Raw genomic sequence first — 20,265 nt, 5'->3', positions numbered from 1 at the left:
GTAAGACTGGGTTGTAAGGTTCTTGGTGTGTTGTTAGCATTCAGGGAATTGATACCCATCAGCTTGGATGTAAAGTTTTTTGTGGTTACTTACTACAGTGAGTATTAGTACACATTCATTCCTCAGATCATTTAAGACTGATGAGTCAGCTTATTCAAAACAGACTTGAGAATAGTTGACTAGAAGATAACATGAAAATGGTGTCCTATTGGTACTAGAGTGATGTGGCTGAACAACCTTTTTGTGTGTGAAGTTTAATTATTCGGCACATACTGATGAGCAAAAATAAGTATCATTAAGTTAAATTTCATGATAACTAAACTGGGGACCTACCGAAAGCCTATTTTGAAAAATTTATAGCACAGCTGTGCTCATTTGTTTACACATTTATGTATGGCTGCTTTTGTGCTACATGGCAGAGTTGAGTAGTTTTTTTAACAAACTTGGAAAGCCTAAAATACTTGTTTTCTGACCTTTTATAGAAAAAAATTGTTGACGTCTGGAAAGAGTTTGTGTTGGAGTTGTTAGGCCACTATTTTATTTTCTAGAAGCAGTATGCTTGTTTTATGTAATCAAAATCTTCTAAAAAGATTGGGCTGGGGATGCAGCTCAGTGGTAGACTGATTGCCTAGCATGTTGTGAGGACTTGGGTTCAATCCCCAGTTCTGCTCCCTTAAAAAACCGTAACAGATTTCAGATTGGATTTAAAATAAGTTTAGTATAGGTGATGAAATGCTACTAGATTAATTTTGTTTTTTGGTTAAAATATTTATAAGCCCCATATTTTGGCACAATTCATCAGTAGAAAATGAGAAAAACTTAACACCTGTACTCAGATTTGTTTGACCCTGTTACTTTCATGTTTAAATTTTAGAGGTTATAAAAGTTGCACTTGCACATAGGATTGTGGAAAAACAACTCAATTTGGTATTTATACTGTTTTGTTTACTTCAGTCCTCTTTTAAGATCCAATTAGGTGTATCTTGACTTTAATAAGCATTTTTCTGTTCACCAGGCACTTACTCTCTCTCAAATTAATCATCAAAAGATTATTCTTGGTACAAATCCATTTGGTAATTAGCATTTTCATGTTTTGCTTGATGGTTTTCCATACTGTGGTCTGGACTGGTTGCCCTCTAATTGTTTAGTAACTATTTGGGGCTTTGCTGTCATTCTTGTGTTCCCTTTGCCTTTCACTTTAGATTTTTTTCCTAGATTAAGTGCTTGTTTTGGTGCAACACAAATTCAGATAGCTTTGACACCTTCCTGTTTATATACCCTAACTAGATAACTTGCATGACAGGATAGAGAATCAAAGGTCTGATATTACTTTTGAGTCTTGAGCTTACATGTTAAATATTTTTACTAATCACTACGGATTTTTTTTTTTAATCATTAGTGTTCTTAAATTTCATGACTGTCTTGAGTTTATTTATCCATCGTGGGCACTCATTGGATCTTACGTTCTATAAACTTGCTCTTCACTTCGGGCATGTTAACGAATTGATTAACCACCCCAGTCTTTTGTCCCTGGAATTCTTGTTACTGAGCATCTTTCTCCCTTCCATTTCACTCTCATAAGCAATTTGTATGATTTAATCTTTCAACCTTTAAAAATGTCAGTCATTTCTTGTACCCCTCCCATCTGTCAGTTTATCAGTGATACTTAATATTTAAGAGTTTACTCCAAGATGCTTTTTCTGTTGCTTTGGCTTCTTCTAGTTAGGGATTTTTCTCAGATATTTGGTGATTTGAGGCTCATAGAAGCGGAGCACTTAAACTAATTGGATGTTTTGAACATTTGGTTGGAGGAGAGCTTGTGAACTCGGCAAGGTTTATTGCTCACTGAGCCATCTGCATTTATAGTGATTATTGAAGAACCCCTAGAAATATCCTTTGTTTTCTCTAGCTAGTCAGGCTCAACAGAGAAGTCTTCTATCCTGTCTGAAGTCATAAAAACTTAGTTTGCCGGTATTCCGATCCTCGGGTTACAGGGGGAAGGCTGAGGGATCCCCATTTCATCACTGCTTATTCAGTCCAAAAAAATGCTCTCTCACCTGGTTCTGAGATTAAATTTCTTGAGTATGGAGGAATCAGTTGTCTGGCAATACTGAGGATGATAAAGATTGTTAGATATTTAACCAACTCTGGTTACGCCTCTTTTACCTATATTTGTACTGGTACTTGGGCTGCCATTTATTGATCCCTGCTTGAATTCTGTTCCTGGTTTTCTGAGACATGTCTTCACTGCTGAGAATATTCAGCATTTATTCAGCATTTGTTAATAGGTGTTGCATGTTTTTAAATGTCTTTCCTGTAACCTTTTCTTTGAAATTGCTAGGTTTTAGTAGGTTTTCAGAAGGGTGTTTGAGTTTGGGGTGGTTGGTAAAAAGATTTAGGCAAACGGCAGCAGATAAATTAAAATATTAGCTCAGTATCTTTCTAGATTTTGGCCAACAACATTCACAAGTAGTTGGCTAGATGATTATGGAACCATCCTGTTATATTAATGAACTGTTATGAAGCTTTGATTTCAATTCTTGCTTGATCCACTTGAAACTACCAACTACAATTTCAGGTAATGAAGTTTTCAGGGACTGGTCCTGAATCAAATTTTGATCCCTTTTGGTTTACTAGGTATCTACTATGAGGTGAGTTCATTTCTCTTCCTGGGGTTCTATGTCTTTTTATTCCTTTCTTAAACTTCAGTGTGTATTATAAGGTTGCAAGACTTAAACTATATTATTATTTTCCACGTTGTGATGGTAGTTTTTCATTGTACTTTGTGGTGCCAGAGTTCTAGTCCACTGTAGGTGGAACATCTGTTCAGGTGCCAGTTTACACTGAGATAGTCTCAACTACATTAAGATCCAGTTTTAGGCCTTTGCATCCTGTATATTAGAAATTCAGTTTATGTGCTTTTATTTTATTGCTTGGGTTTATTTTGGGGACTGCTTTGTTTGTTTAGGGTTTTAAGGTATTAGGAATTTTGTAAACAACAAGGACTAAATCCACCGTCCACTACAGTATCTTTGTTGATCCTGATATGTATGAGTTTATTAGGTTTGGGGTTAGTTCAACTTGATACTGTTGAAATGCACAATCTCAGTGAAGAAAATTTATTTGGTCAGTGTGATAACTGAAGAATTACCCTAAATTATTCATTAAATGTGATTATTTTTAAACTACTTTTAAAAAAAAGTTGAGAACGTAATATCATTCTTTACCAGTCACGTTTAAGCTATTGTGGTTTAGCATAGTCTTGAAGTTCCATGAATAAAATGATTATAGCATGATAAATATCTCGTGCAAACTTCGTTTACCTGGCCTTTAATTCTCAGTTGCCTATAATCTGGTAAACTAGGGAAGGATTGGTTATAATCTGGTTGGCATTTCAAAGAGGCCTGAAGATCCTTTGTATTAGAGTTAATCAATTGTTATTGGTGTTGACTGGGATTGTTTTTACATATTCCAAGTTATCTTAGCTACCCTAATGTTAAGATGGTGAAAGTTAACAGTTTGTTTCATAAGCTTTTGAGTTTTTACTTTTACCTCCTGTAGAAAGACAAGGGCACACATTTGATAGTTACACCAGTCAGCATTTTAATCATGGTCTAGCATGAACATCACCCAAGATTGTTAGCATTCTAATGAGTGTATCAGGTGGCTTACTGAGTGGTGCAAGAGAGGTGGTGGGTTGCTATAGCTTGAGAACATGGGTTAATTTTTGTTTTATTATTCTTTACAGGCAATGTACTTGCCTTCTCTGTATCTTCTGTATCTTGATTCTTTGTACCTTTGGTTTGTCACTGATCTTAGTCATCCATTGCATTACAAATGGGTAACCAGTAGCTGAAATTGACTTGCTGTTGTCTTTAATTGAGCTGGTTATATATTTGACCTTAGCACCCCTTTAAGATCTCAAGAGAATTTATGTGCTTATAGCAGCCTCTCCTAGGTAGACTTAGGTAAAGAATGTGGGACCTGGTGTACTATAATTTAGGGCAGATCCTAACTACTAAATGTTGGTGAGTTTTCACCAGTAAGTCCTGTAAAGGCTGAAAATTTGGGATGATGGATGTAACAAGGGAATGGGAAAAGGATTTTAACAATATTACTGTACTATTTAAAAATGGTGAATTCTTCAGAGGAATTAGGTATTCTTGTTACAACAGTTCAAATCTGTTAAAAGTCTTCATTTAAATAAGACAGATAGGCACTAATTCTTTAGTGATAATAGAGGTTATAGGTTTCTGTTTGGGGAAACAACTCCCTTGATGTTGGGAAGAGAATCTACTTCAATGTTAATTTGTATATATCTTATTTTGTATCAGTTAGCAGTATTCCTTTTGCATTCTAGAATTTGAGATCAAGATTATTCTGACCTTTTCAAAATTTCTCTTAGAAAAACAAGTGTTGGGACAGAACTTGGTAGGTTGGTGACTGCCAGTACCTAAATGTGACATTTAACATGTCATGGAAACGGCTTTGAATAAATACTTGAGACAAGGAATAATGTGATTGCTTTTTTTTTTAATGGATGGCCTTGGATTCCACACCTTCATGTTTTTATAAAATACCAGTAGGAGACTAATGAAGTGGAACCTTAACTAAAAAATTTTTTTTGGAATATGACTGATTTTATTACAGTGTAGTTAAGAGGTTGATTAAGGCAGTAAATTAAACTTTGAAATGCTCATAAATTTGTTGTAAATTGCCTCTACATTCATTGATAATATAAAGCATGCTACTACTAATCCGATTAGTTTTATGTATTAAAACCTATCAGCATGTCTTTTTTCTTAGAACCTGGTTGACTTGACTTTAAATTACGTGATGTTTTCTGTACCATTTAGCATTTTCAAGACATACTCTTCCCAAGCAAATTCCACTGGAACCAGTGTTTCCATTTCTAGAAATATAGTCTTTATTTGAAGTTTATAGTGGGGTTTCATGGGGTTTTAATTTGCACTAAATTTTCTTTTATGAAAGATTACTTATGTTCAAATTATAATGTAGTAGTGCTTTTTGTCTTACGATTAAACTCTTACAGCACTCATGCATTTTTCGCATTGTCTTTTTTTAAACAAGCTTTCTCTTGGATGAATATCTTGAAATACATAGGTCTTAGTTTTAGTTGACAGGACAACTACCATAATATTGAAACATGACATTAAGAATTTTAAAAGAGATCCTTTTAAGATTTAATTTATGTACAATAAGTCAAAATGTGTTGCAAGTTGAAGATTCACTGAATTTGATATAAGAAAAAGAGCAATTCCTCTTGTCTCAAGAACGTGCATGAGGTGGGATATTGAGAACAGGAAGATTTTGTATGGGGATGTTTAGTCTTTGGCTTTTGCTGGATTTGCTGTCAAATGTAGTGAGACCACTCAAAGTGTTAGTATGCATTTACTGTTTTCATTTGTTTACAAACCCTTTGGGAAATGGCAAATTAAGTTAGAAGTGTAATAGCAAAAATGTTTATGCTCAAAAGTCTTTTAACAGTATTGTTTTGACTATTCCATTTCATTTTGGTGTTGACAATGTTTAACAGAATGTGGGTCACCTAGTGTTTGCCTGCCAAGAGAAGTCATCATTATACGTGGGGTCATGGTGCAGTGCCAAGCAGGTCTTCTGCTCCCCAACAAATGACCTCTTTGTGTTTGTAACCGGCTTGTAGTTTGCCTTTTTGTTCTACAAAAAACATCAGAGGCCAGAATTAAACAATGGGTTTCATAAATTCTAGTTTCTGCCATAATTCTACAATGAGATTTCTCTGAGAGACTTTTGATTCTATAATGGGGTAATATAGACTTTCCAAAGAAGTTTCAAATATCTTTTCAGATCAGTTAAAATGTATGGGGCTTTCTATTTAGAAAATTTTTTAAAGTTTTAAATAAATATAAAATAATTCAAATGAATGGTTCAGAAATCCACCGTTTGTTTCCAACTGTAAGATTTTATCTTCCTCAAGCATGGATATTAAATGATTGGCATGTTAAAATGCTTTGAGGTTGGTAATTATTAAACCTTATTACAAAGTTTAACATACTTTGAAGCCCCATCCCATAGTGAAGCAGAGTTTTTAGGGTTTTGTAGCCCAAATATCCGTATTATTAAGATCTCTAGGTGATTCTGATGCTTCAAAGCTTCCACATTTATTGCTATTACTATATTCAAGAATATGAAAAGGTACTAGATATTAAATGCCTATATGAGATGGGTAGACAATATGAAGAGTAGTATGATGTGGCCAGGCTTATGGGGGTGGGGTATGTTAACTATGATGGGAATTAATGCTTTTTCTCAAAGCTTGCCTGGGCACTCAGATGACTCCCTATTTTTGATTCTGTAGCTTTTCTGGGCTTTCCTGACTTAAAAATCTTCAGAAGCTTTGAGAAATCCCATGCTTTTGGTGGCTTGTTTGGAAATGACAAGAGGAGTCAAGGTAGGCTAACATGGTTCTAGGTTACAGGATAGCTGTGTTGACGTTTATAGAGAAAATATGGTAAAACAAGTAGGTTTTGTAAAGAAAGGAGGATGAATATATGGTTGAGGTTGGGAAGTGTGTGCATGGCATCCAAATGGGTATATCCAGTAGAGATTTGGAAAATAGTTTGATATTCAGAAGAGAGGTTAGAACTGGAGAAGGCAATATAGGAGTGAAGGAAAGCATCCTGGAGAGGGACGCTGCAGGCCCTGTGAATGAATGAATGATAGACTATCTATCTATGCACCCCTATCAGCAAGCAGTGTTTATTTGTTGACCCACTTTCATCTCACTAAACCAGGGATTCAGGCGAGTTAAAACTTGTGCTTTGATTTTCTCATGTTTAAAGTGAAAATGAACCTATTTCAGGGTGGTTGAGAGGATTAAAAAATATCTATACTTAACAGTTATTAGGACATCATAAATATTAAAAATATCTATGTTATTCACTGCCTTTACCTATTGACGTGAATTCATTTTCTAGTAAGATCCAAATTCAACCCTTTATAACCTGTGAAACCTTCCTGAAGTGACTCAAGCCTGTGTAGATCATATTCCTCAGATGATGATTCTTCCTCTGCCATGCAACCTGCCACAATGCTGTACATGTGTATTTTTGTTGCACTTGCCTTTTAACTGGGATGTAAGCTTTCCTTAGGATTAGGGCCATGTCTTATATTTCTGCTGTTTTTCAAACATTAGTTATTTTTATATATGTGGTAACTTAGAATAAATCCTAATTGTTAAGACTTGTGCAGAGTAGGGGCTCAACAATGTTTGCACAAGTGAGTGAAAAATTGGACAGTCTTAGTATGTTTGTTTCATCTCTAGCACAAATAATAGGGGAAGACTGGTAAATGACTGCTTTTCTTATTTCCAGGCAGCTCATAAATCTAAACTCTTTAAAATTTAAGATTGCATTTGAAAACAAATATTATGGGACCTCTTGCCTGGAACTAGGATGATAACTTTAAAATATGCTGCAAGTTGAAAAAGAACTTTGAAAAAGCTTACTATTAATTTAGGTGTGGCTTCCTAATATATAAAATGATGAGGGGACAGATATCTTTGAAGTTCATGATTGTCTAGCAGTAATTATGGTAGTACTCAATCAGCATACAAATTATTATTTTGTACATGATTGTAAATTAGAGAAATGTTAAAATAAAAATAATGGCAGCAGGGAGGCTGGGGGCTCAGTGGTAGAGTGCCTGGCATGTACAAGTCCCTGGGTTCAGTCCCCTAGTACCAAAACAAAAATAATGCAAGTGAGATACATTAATTTCTTCATCCATACTACTATTCAAATTTTATCTTTTCCCTAAAAGAAACTACCATACTGACAATAAGCAAAACAGTACTGTTGTATCTGACCCACAACTAAGAGGTTAGACGGCATATTCTTAAGTTAAACATGAATTTTGTGGCTATATACCATAGTATTTAACAAAATTGCAGCTTTTTAGTTTTGTGACCTTGAATATGTCATCAACTTGGCTGTTTTCTCATGTACAAAGTAAAGATGGTAATATGAACTCATACCATTTATAAGTTGGCCTTAGTGTCTTTATAAAACTCAGGATAACCTTCTCCCAAAGCACTTAGAACATTGTTATCAGAGTCAATATCCAACCACTTCCCTTTTCCTGTGAAAACTACAGAAACTGCATACAAAGTTTCTAACATTTCAAATATCTTAAAAATATTTTGTAAATGGAAAATAATATGTGGGAGGAATAAGAAGCTTGGTGGCACAGTTAAAATGAGTTATCTTGCAGTCGGGGATCTCCTGTTCCTAATGAATCACTAAATGATTTTTAAAACTGACTTCAGACCTCATATTCCCACTTAGGAAATAGAACTCATCACACCTTATTTGTAATTGTAAAGTTACATATTATTAAAGCATGGTGATGTAAGGTTACTGAATGGGGGTATATTAAAAAAAACAACAAAGGCTGTAGATTGGTAAGATAGATGGACAGGATTGAGAGAAAATGATATAGTTAACTAGTTTTTGAACCTTACACAAAGCAATGTTTCATCTAAAAACAAAGGCTTGGATTTTCATTTCAAATATTTAGAAGAGGTGAACATTTCTGGGCAGTCCTCATGTTTCTAGGGGTATTTTAAGGTCAAGATCATTTCTCTTCAGGTTGAGGGGGACAATTGTAGGTATTTATTAATGGTAGTAGTGGCATGATTCTCATGGCAATCTGGATGTACTGTGGTCAGTTTCTCAGTGAATCCTCAGTCTGTGATTCTGATATTAATGCAGTCATTTTCCTGTTAGTAGTTAACATGTGAGTGATCACATACCAACAACTATTCAATAAGTATTAATACCATTTTACAGGTGAGGGAAAAGGGGTACAGGTTAACTTGTCCAAAGCCATATAGATGGTATGTGGCAGAGCTAAGAGTTGAACTTTGGCAGTGTGATTCTGTGGTTTTTTTTTTGTGTGTGGGGGTGGGGGAGGTCGTCAGGAAATCGGAGGTTGGTACTGGATATTGAACCCAGGAATACAGAGCTCTACCTCTGAGCTGTATTCTCAGACTTTTTCCTTCTTTTCAGACAGGGTCTTGCTAAGATGTCCAGACTGGGTTCAGATTTGTGATCCTGCCTTAGCCTCCTGAGTAGCTGGGGTTACTGGCCTTCAACTTGAGAATTCTCCTGATTCAGTCTCTCAAATAGCTTGGATTATAAGTGTGCACCACTATGCCCAGCTGAAAATTTAATTAAGCCCCAATGTTCTTAATCTTTACAAAGGAAGAGATGCTGGAGAAGAAGTAGAATGGTGGCAAAGAGCAAACAGTATTACAGAAATGAAAGAAGTACAGAGACAGTCAAGGGGCACCATAGGGACAAGGAAATACTACTACTTTCCTCCAATTCAAGTAGAGAAAGATTTTCCTAATTGTTGTAGGACTCTAATTTACATATAACAATTTATTGGTACCTGTTGGGGTGGGGAGAAGTCAAGTTGGTATTACATTTGTACTTAAAAGAATGATGATAATTGAAAGGAGAATTGCCATGCTGGTAACTATAATCTTTTTGAAGTATTTCCACCATAGCCTCCTATGAATTTCTCTTGTGTTTTGGAATTCTTTGGCCTGAAATAAAAATAAACACAAATTTAATGTTTTATTTTCATTTCTACATTAATGGGCTCACTCTAATACTTAATGAGAGCTATCTGAAAGAACAGATTTAGTTTGGTTTTAACCAATTCCAAGGACCCTGCAGCTTTTATAAAGTGATGTATCAAGATTCTAGGTGCTTGTATTTAGCTGTTATTTTCATTAACTTTATTGACTGTGATTTTGCAGAAGTTCCTAATTCTTTCAGCTTCAGTTTCTTCATCTTCACTTCCTTCATGATTTTAAAGGCCCACCATTTCTTACAATCTATTTAAAATTGCTTCTCCAGTTCCATTCTAGACATCCTACTTCAATTTTTTACATTCTAGAGAATAAGTAAAATTTACATAGCATTACATAAGGACAGGTACTGTGCAGAAAACAAGTTCCATGGACGCAAGATTTCTGTCTGTTTGACTCACTGATATATTCCCATCATGGGACAGTGCAGAAGTTCAATGAATAATTGTTAAATGAATGAATGAATCTGTAAGATGGGAATGAGACAACCTACCATGCAGAATCACAGACTGAGGATTCACTGAGAAACTGATCAGTGTGTGTGTGTGTGTGTGTGTGTGTATGTGTTACACAAACTGGGACTGACCCTAGGCATGTTCTACCTCTGAGCTACATTACCAGCCCTTTTAGTTTTCATCTTGAGGCAGGGTCTCACTGAGTTGCTGAGTCTGGCCTTCAACTTGAGATTCTCCTGATTCAGTCTCTCAAATAGCTTGGATTACAAGTGTGCACCACTATTTATGCCCAGCTGAAAATTTACTTAAGGCATAAATGAATTTTATATTCTTAAATAATCTGCTTTCCCTTTTTTTAATGAATATGTATTATGCATGTATATAGTTTGAGAAGTCAGAATTTGACTAATGATAGTTTATTACTCTACCCCCATCCATTCCTAAATGTTTCTCAGAAGTAACTACTTTGAGTTTTTATTTTGTTGCTGAATCCCTATTACTTAATATAGTAGTTCTCCACTGAGATGGTTCTCAATTTTTGCCTTCCAGGAGATATTTGGCAATGTCTGCAGTCATTTTTTATTTCAGATTAGAGGGAGTGTAAACAGCATCTAGTGGAGAGAAGCGAGAATGCTGCTGAGAAAGTCCTACAATACACAGGATAATACCCCACCCAAAATATTCTGAGGTTGAAAAATCCTGTCCTAGAAAGGTATCTGATATATAGTGGGGCTCTGAGGATTTGTTGAATGTATCTCATTTAACTGTTTATTTTCTCCCAGCGTTTTTTTTTTTCTGTGCATTTCTAGAAGGTACATACACACACACACACACACACACACACACACACACACGTATACATACATATATACATATACACATATTTTTTCATTGTTTCCGATGAAAGAAAAACATTTGGCTCTCTTAAAAATGTTTTGATTAGTGTATTCTAATTATATGTTAATGGTGGGGTTCATTGTGATATATATATATGTGTATAATTTACTCCAATTCATTCTGTAGTATTTCCCCTTTCCGTCCCTGCCTCCCTATTCACCATATTTATATTTGGCACTGGGGATTGAACCAGTAACTATACCACTGAGTTATATTCCCTGTCCTTTTTATTTTTAAATTTTAAGACAGGGTCTCACTAAGTTTCCAAGGCTGGTTTAGAACTTGTGATCCCACTGCCTCAGCCTCCTAAGTAGCTGGGATTACAGGCATGTGCCATTGTGCCTAGTTACATGTATAACTTTTTCACTCATACATTATAATTATATGTAGAAGTGAGATTCATGTGATATATTTATACATGCATATAGTATGATTTAGTAAATTTTGTCCCCCAATTCTTCCCATTTCTTTCCCTTCTTTCCCCCTTAATCCTCTACCACCCCTCTATTGATCTTCTATTATGTGAGATCCTTCTTTAAAAAAAAAAAAATTCTTCATTCTTTCTAGATTCCTCACATGAGGGAAAAAAATCATTTGTTGACTTTTTGAGTCTGCCTTACTATTTTTTAAAAAATGTTCTTAGTTGTAGATGGACACAATATCTTTATTATGTGGTGCTGGGGATCGAACTCTGCCTCTCGCATGTGAGGCAAGTGCTCTACCACTGAGCTACAATCCCAGCCCTGAGTCTGCCTTATTTTACTTAGCATCATTTTCTCCAGTTCCATCCATTTACCCGCAAATAATATAATTTCATTCTTTATGGCTGAGTAGAGCTCCACTGTGTACCATTTTCTTTATCGTGTCATCTGTTGATGGACACCTAGGTTTCATAACTTGGCTGTTTGAATTGTGCTGCTATAAACATTGGAATGTCACTATAGTGTGCTGATTTCGGTTCTTTTGAATAAATACCAAGGAGTGGACTATGTGGATCATATAGTGGTTCTACTCCTAGTTTTTTTTTTCCTCATTCTTTTTTTCCCTTTTTATTAGTGCATCATTGTTATACATAATAGTGGGATTTATTGTTATTTGTGATACACTCAATATTATCAGTATAATTTGGTCAATTTCATTCCTCAGTACTTCCCCATTTCTAGTCTTTCAGGGAACTTCATACTGATTTTCATAGTGGTTGTACTAATAATCCAAACAACAGTGTACAAGTATCATTTCTACCCAAATCCTCACCAGCATTTATTATTACTTATATTTTTAATGATTACCATTATAACTGGGGTGAGATGAAATCTCAGTGTAGTTTTAAGAAAAGAAAATGATGACATCAGAGTAATTCAAGAAAAATTGTGGGTGGGAGTACTGGGAATTGAACTCTGGGGACTCGAACACTAAGCCATATCCCTAGCCCATCTTTGTATTTTATTTAGAGGATCTCACTGAGTTGCTTAGTGCCTTGTTCTTGCTGAAGCTGGCCTCCCAAGCTACTGGAATTAAAGATATGGGCCTCCACACCTGGCTTTTTTTCCCCTTTGGCTACCAGGAAGTGAACTCTACCACTGAGCTATATCCCCGGCCCTATTTTGTATTGTATTTAGAGACAGTCTCTGAGTTGCTTAGCACCTTGACATTGCTGAGGCTGTCTTTGAACTTGAGATCCTCCTGCCTCAGCATCCTGAGCTGCTGAGATTACAGGTGTGCACAGTGGTGCCCAGCTTTATTTTTGTATCCATAATTAAAATATTTTAATTATTATTTTAATATTATTTTAATTTATTGTTTATTAGTTTTTAACATACTCACCATTAATTCATTCCCAAATGCTCCAAAGGAGTGAAATATATCCCTCGTCTACTGATTCCCTTGTTGGATCCTTTTGCTTTTATCTTGAGGAAGTCCCTAACAGAGCCTTCTGACCTTATGTAATCTGGTTTTACTGGGCTCCAGATTTCTTATATAGTTTTAATCTTGGAATATTGCTTTTCCAGTATCCTAGGATAAGCCTTCTCTGTGTTGAGTCTTTTTGTTTTTTCAATCTTACATATTTTGCTTTCTTATTCCTCTTATTGGTGGAAAATATCTTCCAAAAACTTCCTTAAACTGGTGAGTGGGAGGTATGTTTCTGAGAATTTACATACCTACAAATGTCTTTATTCTACCTTTATTCTGAATTGGTAGTTTGAGTATAGAAATTTAGTTTGAAAAATAATTTCCAGTAGAATTTTAAAAGCAGTTTTCCATTTTTCTTTAGTTTTCAGTATTGCTATTGAGAAATCTGATGCCATTCTAACTATTTTTGCTTTGCCTCATTTCTGAAAGCCATTAGAATCACTTTTTTTCCTTTTTAATACTGTATTATTTCAAGATAACATGTCTAGCTATGATCTTGACTTTTGTTCACAGAATCTAGACATTCATATTACTTAGATCTAGAAATTTTTCTTGTATTACTCTGATGTCTTCATTTTCTTAAAATTTCTGTTATTCATGTTATATTTCTTAGATTGATTCTCTGACTTCATCATCTTTCTCTTTAAGATCTACTTTCTAAGAATATCTCAACTTTATATTACAGTAATTGTATATTGAATTTTGCATTTTTAGTACTATTTTAATTTCCAAAACTTTTTTTTTTTTTTCTTTTGGTACTAGGGATTGAACTTCGGGGCACTCAACCACTGAGCCACATCATTAGGCCTATTAAGACTTTCCACAAATAACTCATGACTTGTTGATTTACCAAACACTGACTGGGAGCTCCTTGTGAATAAGGTCTGACATTGGTGGACTTCACTATAGAAATCTGGTATGGACCTGCCCATTTAATTGGGGATATCCATTGATCTTTTTTCTTGGCTTAGTCTCCTGCATAAATGAAACAGTGGGGGAGAGGTTCATGAGTAGTCGCTGGATTCTTAGTCCATCTGATTTTAATATGCTGATCACTCTGTTCTAAACGGCACCTGATGTCTGAGTTCAGAACTTCTTTGGTCTGTTGTCTTTTTTTTTTTTTTTTTTTTAGTTGTAGGTGGACATAATGCTTTATTTTATTTATGTAATTTTATGTGGTGCTGAGGATTGAACCCAGTGCCTCACATGTGCTAGGCAAGTGCTCTACCACTGAGCTATAGCCCCAGTGAAAGCATCCAGATATAAAAGACAATAGATACAAATCCAGATACAAATTGTCACTCAATTGTGTACTCCAAAATGTTAATTTTAAGTTTTGTGAATTTTAACTCCATTCAAAAAAGATTCTGCCCTGTAGTAAGATTAGATTATATAGCCTTCCTCTTCAAACCTAGTGGCCTCAAAGATTAGGAGAAAATAAAACTAACAATAGACCAATAGACACAAGAGAGACCCCCCCCCCCAAAAAAAGGAGACTGCATATAGCATTTTTGTACATAGTTTTTCTTTGGGGGGGGGCGTTTACATTTTGGTACTGGGGATTGAACTCAATGGTGCTATACCACTAAGCTGTACCCCCTAGCTCTTTTCATTTTTTTCAGACAAGGTCTAAATCACCCAGGCTGGCCTTGAACTTGCAATCCTCCTGACTCAGCCTCCCAGATTGCTAGAAATACAAATGTATACCACTGTGCCCAATTCCAAACTAGTTTTCAAAATATTTTCTAATAGAGAAGTTCAAACGTATACAAAAGTTGATAGAATGATGTAATGAGAAATATTATGTTGTACCTGAAAGATGTAATAAGACATTGTACTGATCACAAACTATTGTTCTTAGGCACCTATGCTTGATCATGCAATTTTAATTAAATAACCAAATCTCTGAGAAATCTTCTAGTTTTGCCTCCCCAAGATCAACCCCTAAACTCAGAAAAAAAGGAAACATTTTGGATTTAAATAAATTCTAAAAATAAATAAATGTGTATTTACATGCAAAAATAAAGAATGATGTAATGAACATCTATATACCCTATATAGTCAACATTCAGTTTTAGCAATTATCAATTGATGACCAGTTTTATTAAATTTATACTTTGCTTCTCAGTTATTCTGAATAAATTAAATCATTGTTTTACCCACATGCCGGACATATAATTTCAATAATAAACATTTAGTTCAAATCTCTAATAAATAATGTCTTTCTAAAAAACAGCCACAATACCATTATCATGCCTAAAAATTAATTCCTGAATGTCATCTACTATCCAGAATTCCAATATCTAGTTATTTTAAAAAATTATAATTTTTCATTTTTACAGTTTATTTGAATTGAAATCTAAATATGAATCACATTCAATTGATATAACTTTTAAGTCCATTTGTTTATAAGTTCCCCCTCTTTTTTTCCCTTGCAATTTATTTGTTGACTATTTTGTTTCATAATGTAAAAAAATCCTTCTTTTACAGATATAACCACCTCCTAATTAATTTGGTTTTTATTTTTAAATTGTTTTATAATTAATCTTTTAGTTGCATTCTAAGAATTTTTTCTACATTTTTTATTTGTACATTGTAATTGTACATAATGATGGGATTTGTTGTTACATATTTGTACATGCACACAATATAATTATGAGTTGGCCGATAACACTCCTACCACTTACTCCCTCCCTTCACCTCCTCCCACTCCTTGGCCAAGAATTTTTTCTATAAAACCACAGATTTGTGACAGGATTATTTCATAGCAATTTGTCTTAAAGGCAGCAACCTTATGACCTGGAGCACTGTTTGAACATCAACACAGATGTGAATCACTTACAGTTGTTTGGGGATCATCTGTTCTATTGAAGGAGATACTCAATCTTTCGTCTCTTTCCAAAATTACATCAATAGTTTGCATCATAACATTTTTTACATCAGTGACTTGACTCTTGATAGTGGGAATTGTGCTGTCATCTTGATTTTTATTGTATATCATCTATAGAGAAGTGAAATATAACACAAATTTTATTTGTTTTTTAATTAATTAATTTTTTTTTAGTTTTCAATGGATCTTTATTTAGATGTGGTGCTGAGAATTGAACTCAGTGTCTCATATATGCTAGGCAAGTGCTCTACCACTGAGCCACAACCCCAGCCTACAAATTTTATTTTTAAAAATAAAATCCATTATATTATACAAATTGAAACAAAAGTGTCAAAGGCATATCTCACTGTGTAAGGAATCAACTAAACTCAAATTTTCTTTTAGTCTCAAAAAAAAATGTTCAGGAAGTACATTAATGTATTCAATCAGCAGAGGGTTTATTTAATTATTTTCAAAAATAGACTTTAATACAGAGTGATATATTTGTTACAGCTGATAACCCTACATTGACACCACCTAGAGTTCTAGTTTATATTAGGTTAATTCTTGGTATTGTACTTCATGTGGGTTTAAACAAATGTACAATGGCAGGTATCCACTATTACAGAACCACACAGAATAGTTTCACTGCCTATAAGATCCTTGTACCTTTTTCTTCATATAGCCCTGACTACCAATGATGTTTTTATTATCTTCAGAGTTTGCTTTTTCAAGAATGTCATATAAAAGTTTTTGTTTTTCAAATAGGGTCTTGATATGTTATCTAGGCTATTCCGAAACTCATGAGCTCAAACAATCCTCTTGGTTTGGTCTCCTGAGAAACTGGGGCAATAAGTGTGTATTATTGTACCCAGCTAAAAAACTGATGCCTCTCCTCCCCTGCACACCCCCCCATCTACTTACCTTACCCTACACTCCATACTTACCCCCTCTCCTCCTTAATTTCCTTTTTTTTTCTTTCCAGTGATGGGGATTGAATCTAGGACCCCAAGCATGCTAGGCCACCACTTGACTACTGAGCTACATATAATTTGAGTAACAGAGCTCATTATTTGAACACAGTCTGTAGCCTTTTCAGATTGGTTTCTTTCACTTACTAATACACATTTATTTAAGTTTCCTCCAAGTCTTTTCGTGGCTGTATAGCTCATTTATTTTTAGCAACAATATTCCACTGTTTGGATGTATTACTATTTTTTAAATATTCATTTTTAGTTGTAGTTGAACACAATATTTTTATTTATTTTATGTGGCTCTGAGGATCAAACCCAACCCAGGGCCTCATGTGCTAGGCAAATGCTCTACCACTGAGCCACAACCCCAGCCCTGGATGCATCACTGTTTATCCATTCACCTACCAAAGGACATCTTGGTTGCTTCCAAGTTTTGATAATTATAAAGCTGTTGTAAGTATCCATATGTAGGTTTTTGTGTGGACATGTTTTCAACTCATTTGGGCAAATATCAAGGAATATGTTTAGGTTTTTTAATTTTGTTTTGTTTTTGGTACTGGGGATTGAACCCAGGGGGCACTTAACCACATCCCCAGCCCTATTTTATTTTTTGAGGCAGAGTTTCACTAAGTTGTTTAGGACCTTGTTAAATTGCTGAAGCTATTTGTATCTAAAGGTAAAAGACTGACCCGAGACACCTTTAATTAAAGAAGGATGAAGTTGAAAGGCTAACATTACCTGACTTTAAATTTTACTATAAATCTACAACAATCAAAACAGTATGGCATTGGTGGGAATTGAATTGTGATCCTCTTGCCTCAGCCTCAAAATTCACTGGATACAGGTGTGTGCTACTGCCCTGGGATGTATGTTTAGTTTTTTAAGAAACTAATGTATTCCAAATTAGCTGTACCATTTTTGCACTCCCACCAGCAATGGACAAGAGTGTAGTTCTACATCCTTGTCAGCATTTGGTATTGTCAGTGTTTTGGATTTTGGCAATTTTAATAGTTGTGTTATGGTATTTCATTGTTGTTTCAATTTACCGTTCCCCAATGATATATGGTATTGAGTATCCTTTCTTATGCCATTTACAATCTTTATCTTTTTTGGTGAATCTCTGTTGAGATCTTTTTTTTTTCTTTCTCTTTTTTCCTCCCTCTTTTTTTTCTTCTATGGATTAAACCCAGGAATGTTCTATATCCTTAGTCCTTTTAAAAATTTTTAAATTTTGTGTTAGTTGCCCAGGATGTCCCTGGACTTGCAATCCTCATCTTTTGAATCAGCTGGAATTAAAGGTATATACCACCATACCTGGCTTACCTAGTTGGGTTGTTATTGTTGAGTTTTAACAGTTCTTCATATATTTTAGATACTAGTGGTTTATCAGATTTGTCTCTTGCAAATATTTTTTTCTAGTCTACCTTGTCCTCTCATTCCCTTGAGAGTATATATCAAAGATTCTTTTAATTTTTAAGTTTTTTTTAAATGTAGCCCAGCTTATAATTTTTTTAATTAATTATGTCTTGGTGTTCTATTAAGTTATTGTTATACCCAAGGCCATCTAGGTTTTCTCCTATGGTATCCTCTAGGAGTTTCATAGTTCTGTATTTTATGTTTAGGTCTGTGATCCATTTTGAGTGAAGGGCATAAGATCTATCTTGATTCATTATTTGGAATGTGGATGTCTAGTAGTTCCAACACCATTTGTTGAGATAGTAGTTTTTCTCCACTGTATTGCCCTTGCTCCTTTATCAAAGTTCCATTGACCATATTTATATGGGTCTATTTTGGGGCATTCTATTTGGTCCCATTGGTCTATTTGTCTGTTCTATCACCAATGCCATACTGTTTTGATTGCTGTAGATTTATAGTAAATTTTGAAGTCAGGTAATGTTAGCCTTTCAAATTTGTTCTTCTTTAATTAAAGCTGTTTTGGGTCAGTCTTTTGCCTTTAGCTACAAATTTTAGAACCAATTTCTCAACACCCAGACAATATCTTTCTGGGACTGGGATTGTGATTACACTACATTTATAGATCAAGTGGGAAGAACTTGATTGATTTTGAGTCACACTATCCATGAACAATGTATATCCTTCCATTTATTTAGTTTTTCATTGATTTCTTTCATTGGTATTGTTATGGTTTTGCTATGGGGTGACCCCCAAAAGCTCATGTGTGAGACAATGTAAGAAAGTTTAGAGGTGAAATGATTGGGTTAGAATAGTTTTTTTACCTAATAGGTGCATTAATCCCCTAATAAGAATTAACTGGGTGGTAACTGTAGGCAGTTAACATGTGGCCAGAGGAGGTAGGTCACTGGGAGCATGCAATATTTAAAATAGCACATATTTTATCCCTGGATATTGAAGCTGGCTGATGTGCTCTCTTCCTCTCTCCCTCTCCCCCCCTCCCCCCTCTTTCTCTCTTTCATTCCTGATTTCATATTTTGAGCTTCAATCTGCCACAGTTTTCTGACATCATGTTCTGCCTCACCCGGTGTCCACAGCAATAGAATTGGCCATCTATGGACTAACACCTCTGAAATTGTGACACCCCCCCCCCAATAAACTTTCTTTCCTCTAATTGTTCTTATCAAATCTTTTGGTCACAGCAGTAAAACAGTTGACTAAAACAAGTATTTTGTAGTTCTTCTTCAAAAGATCTTACACTTTTATTTCTAGTTTTATATCTAAGCATTACATTTTGGAGGACTGATAATGTAAGTAGCATTATGTTTTTAACTTTAAATTCCACTTATTCATTGCTGGTACACAGAAGACAACTGCCTTCTTTATTCTGTAACATTGTTATAATTGCTTATTAGTTCCAGGAGTTTTTTGACCAATTCTCTTGGATTTTCTACATTGGCAATCATGTCATCTACAAAGACAGTTTCATTTCTTTCTTTCAAACAGTATACCTTTTATTTCCTTTTCTTCATCTTGTTTCATTAGCTAGGATTTTTGGTATTAATCCTTGGGTTTGATTCACAACACCATAAACAAACAAACAAACAGATTTAGATTCAAGAAGTACCAGAGTTTAAAACTTCACCCACTGTTATGAATAAACCCAGTTTTCTTTATTTCAAAAGTATGTATAAACTTACATTGTATACATTACAGACACACACAAAAAATATTCTGGAATATTATGTACCAAATTGTTAAGAGGTTTTAATTCAGATTATAGAGATTTGTATTTCTTTAACATACTTTTATGTTATCTAACATTATTAATAGCTACTACTTTTGCAAAAGAAAACGATATTCAAACTCCCTGCTCAGGGCTGAAACTATAGCTCAGTGGTAGAGCACTTACTTAGCATGTCCAAGGGCCAGGTTTGATCCCTGGCACTGCAAAAATAAAAATAAATCAACATAAACAAAACAAAATCAAACCCTGTTCTAGGAAAATGATCTTATCCACTTTAAACACACCTATGATCTTCTTGGTCAGTGAGCCATGTGTCTTTCAATTGCTGTTCTATGAGGGGC

At 34.7% G+C, this 20,265-nt stretch overlaps 1 protein-coding gene and 1 long non-coding RNA gene across 2 annotated transcripts in view; one reads left to right on the top strand and one right to left on the bottom strand.

Moving 5' to 3' along the window:
• Positions 1 to 2,959: 2,959 nt before the first annotated feature.
• The window catches only part of LOC144374054 (uncharacterized), a 34,334-nt gene continuing 17,028 nt past the window's right edge, over positions 2,960 to 20,265 (bottom strand). The window contains exons 5-6 of the mRNA XM_078037016.1: positions 15,764 to 15,922; positions 2,960 to 9,610 (exon numbers count right to left, since the gene is read on the bottom strand). Coding sequence (XP_077893142.1) covers positions 9,473 to 9,610; positions 15,764 to 15,922 — 297 coding nt within the window. The 3' untranslated portion in view covers positions 2,960 to 9,472. The remainder of the gene's footprint in view (positions 9,611 to 15,763; positions 15,923 to 20,265) is intronic.
• On the top strand, positions 9,604 to 14,968 carry LOC144374055 (uncharacterized). Its single transcript, XR_013433583.1, has 2 exons — positions 9,604 to 10,825; positions 13,684 to 14,968. It is a non-coding gene; the product is annotated as an uncharacterized LOC144374055 (long non-coding RNA).

Source organism: Ictidomys tridecemlineatus, unplaced genomic scaffold (genome assembly GCF_052094955.1).
Source record: "Ictidomys tridecemlineatus isolate mIctTri1 unplaced genomic scaffold, mIctTri1.hap1 Scaffold_5669, whole genome shotgun sequence".
Lineage (NCBI taxonomy): Eukaryota > Metazoa > Chordata > Mammalia > Rodentia > Sciuridae > Ictidomys > Ictidomys tridecemlineatus.
The sequence above is the reverse complement of the archived record's forward strand: the minus strand, read 5'-3'. Positions and strand labels throughout refer to the sequence as shown.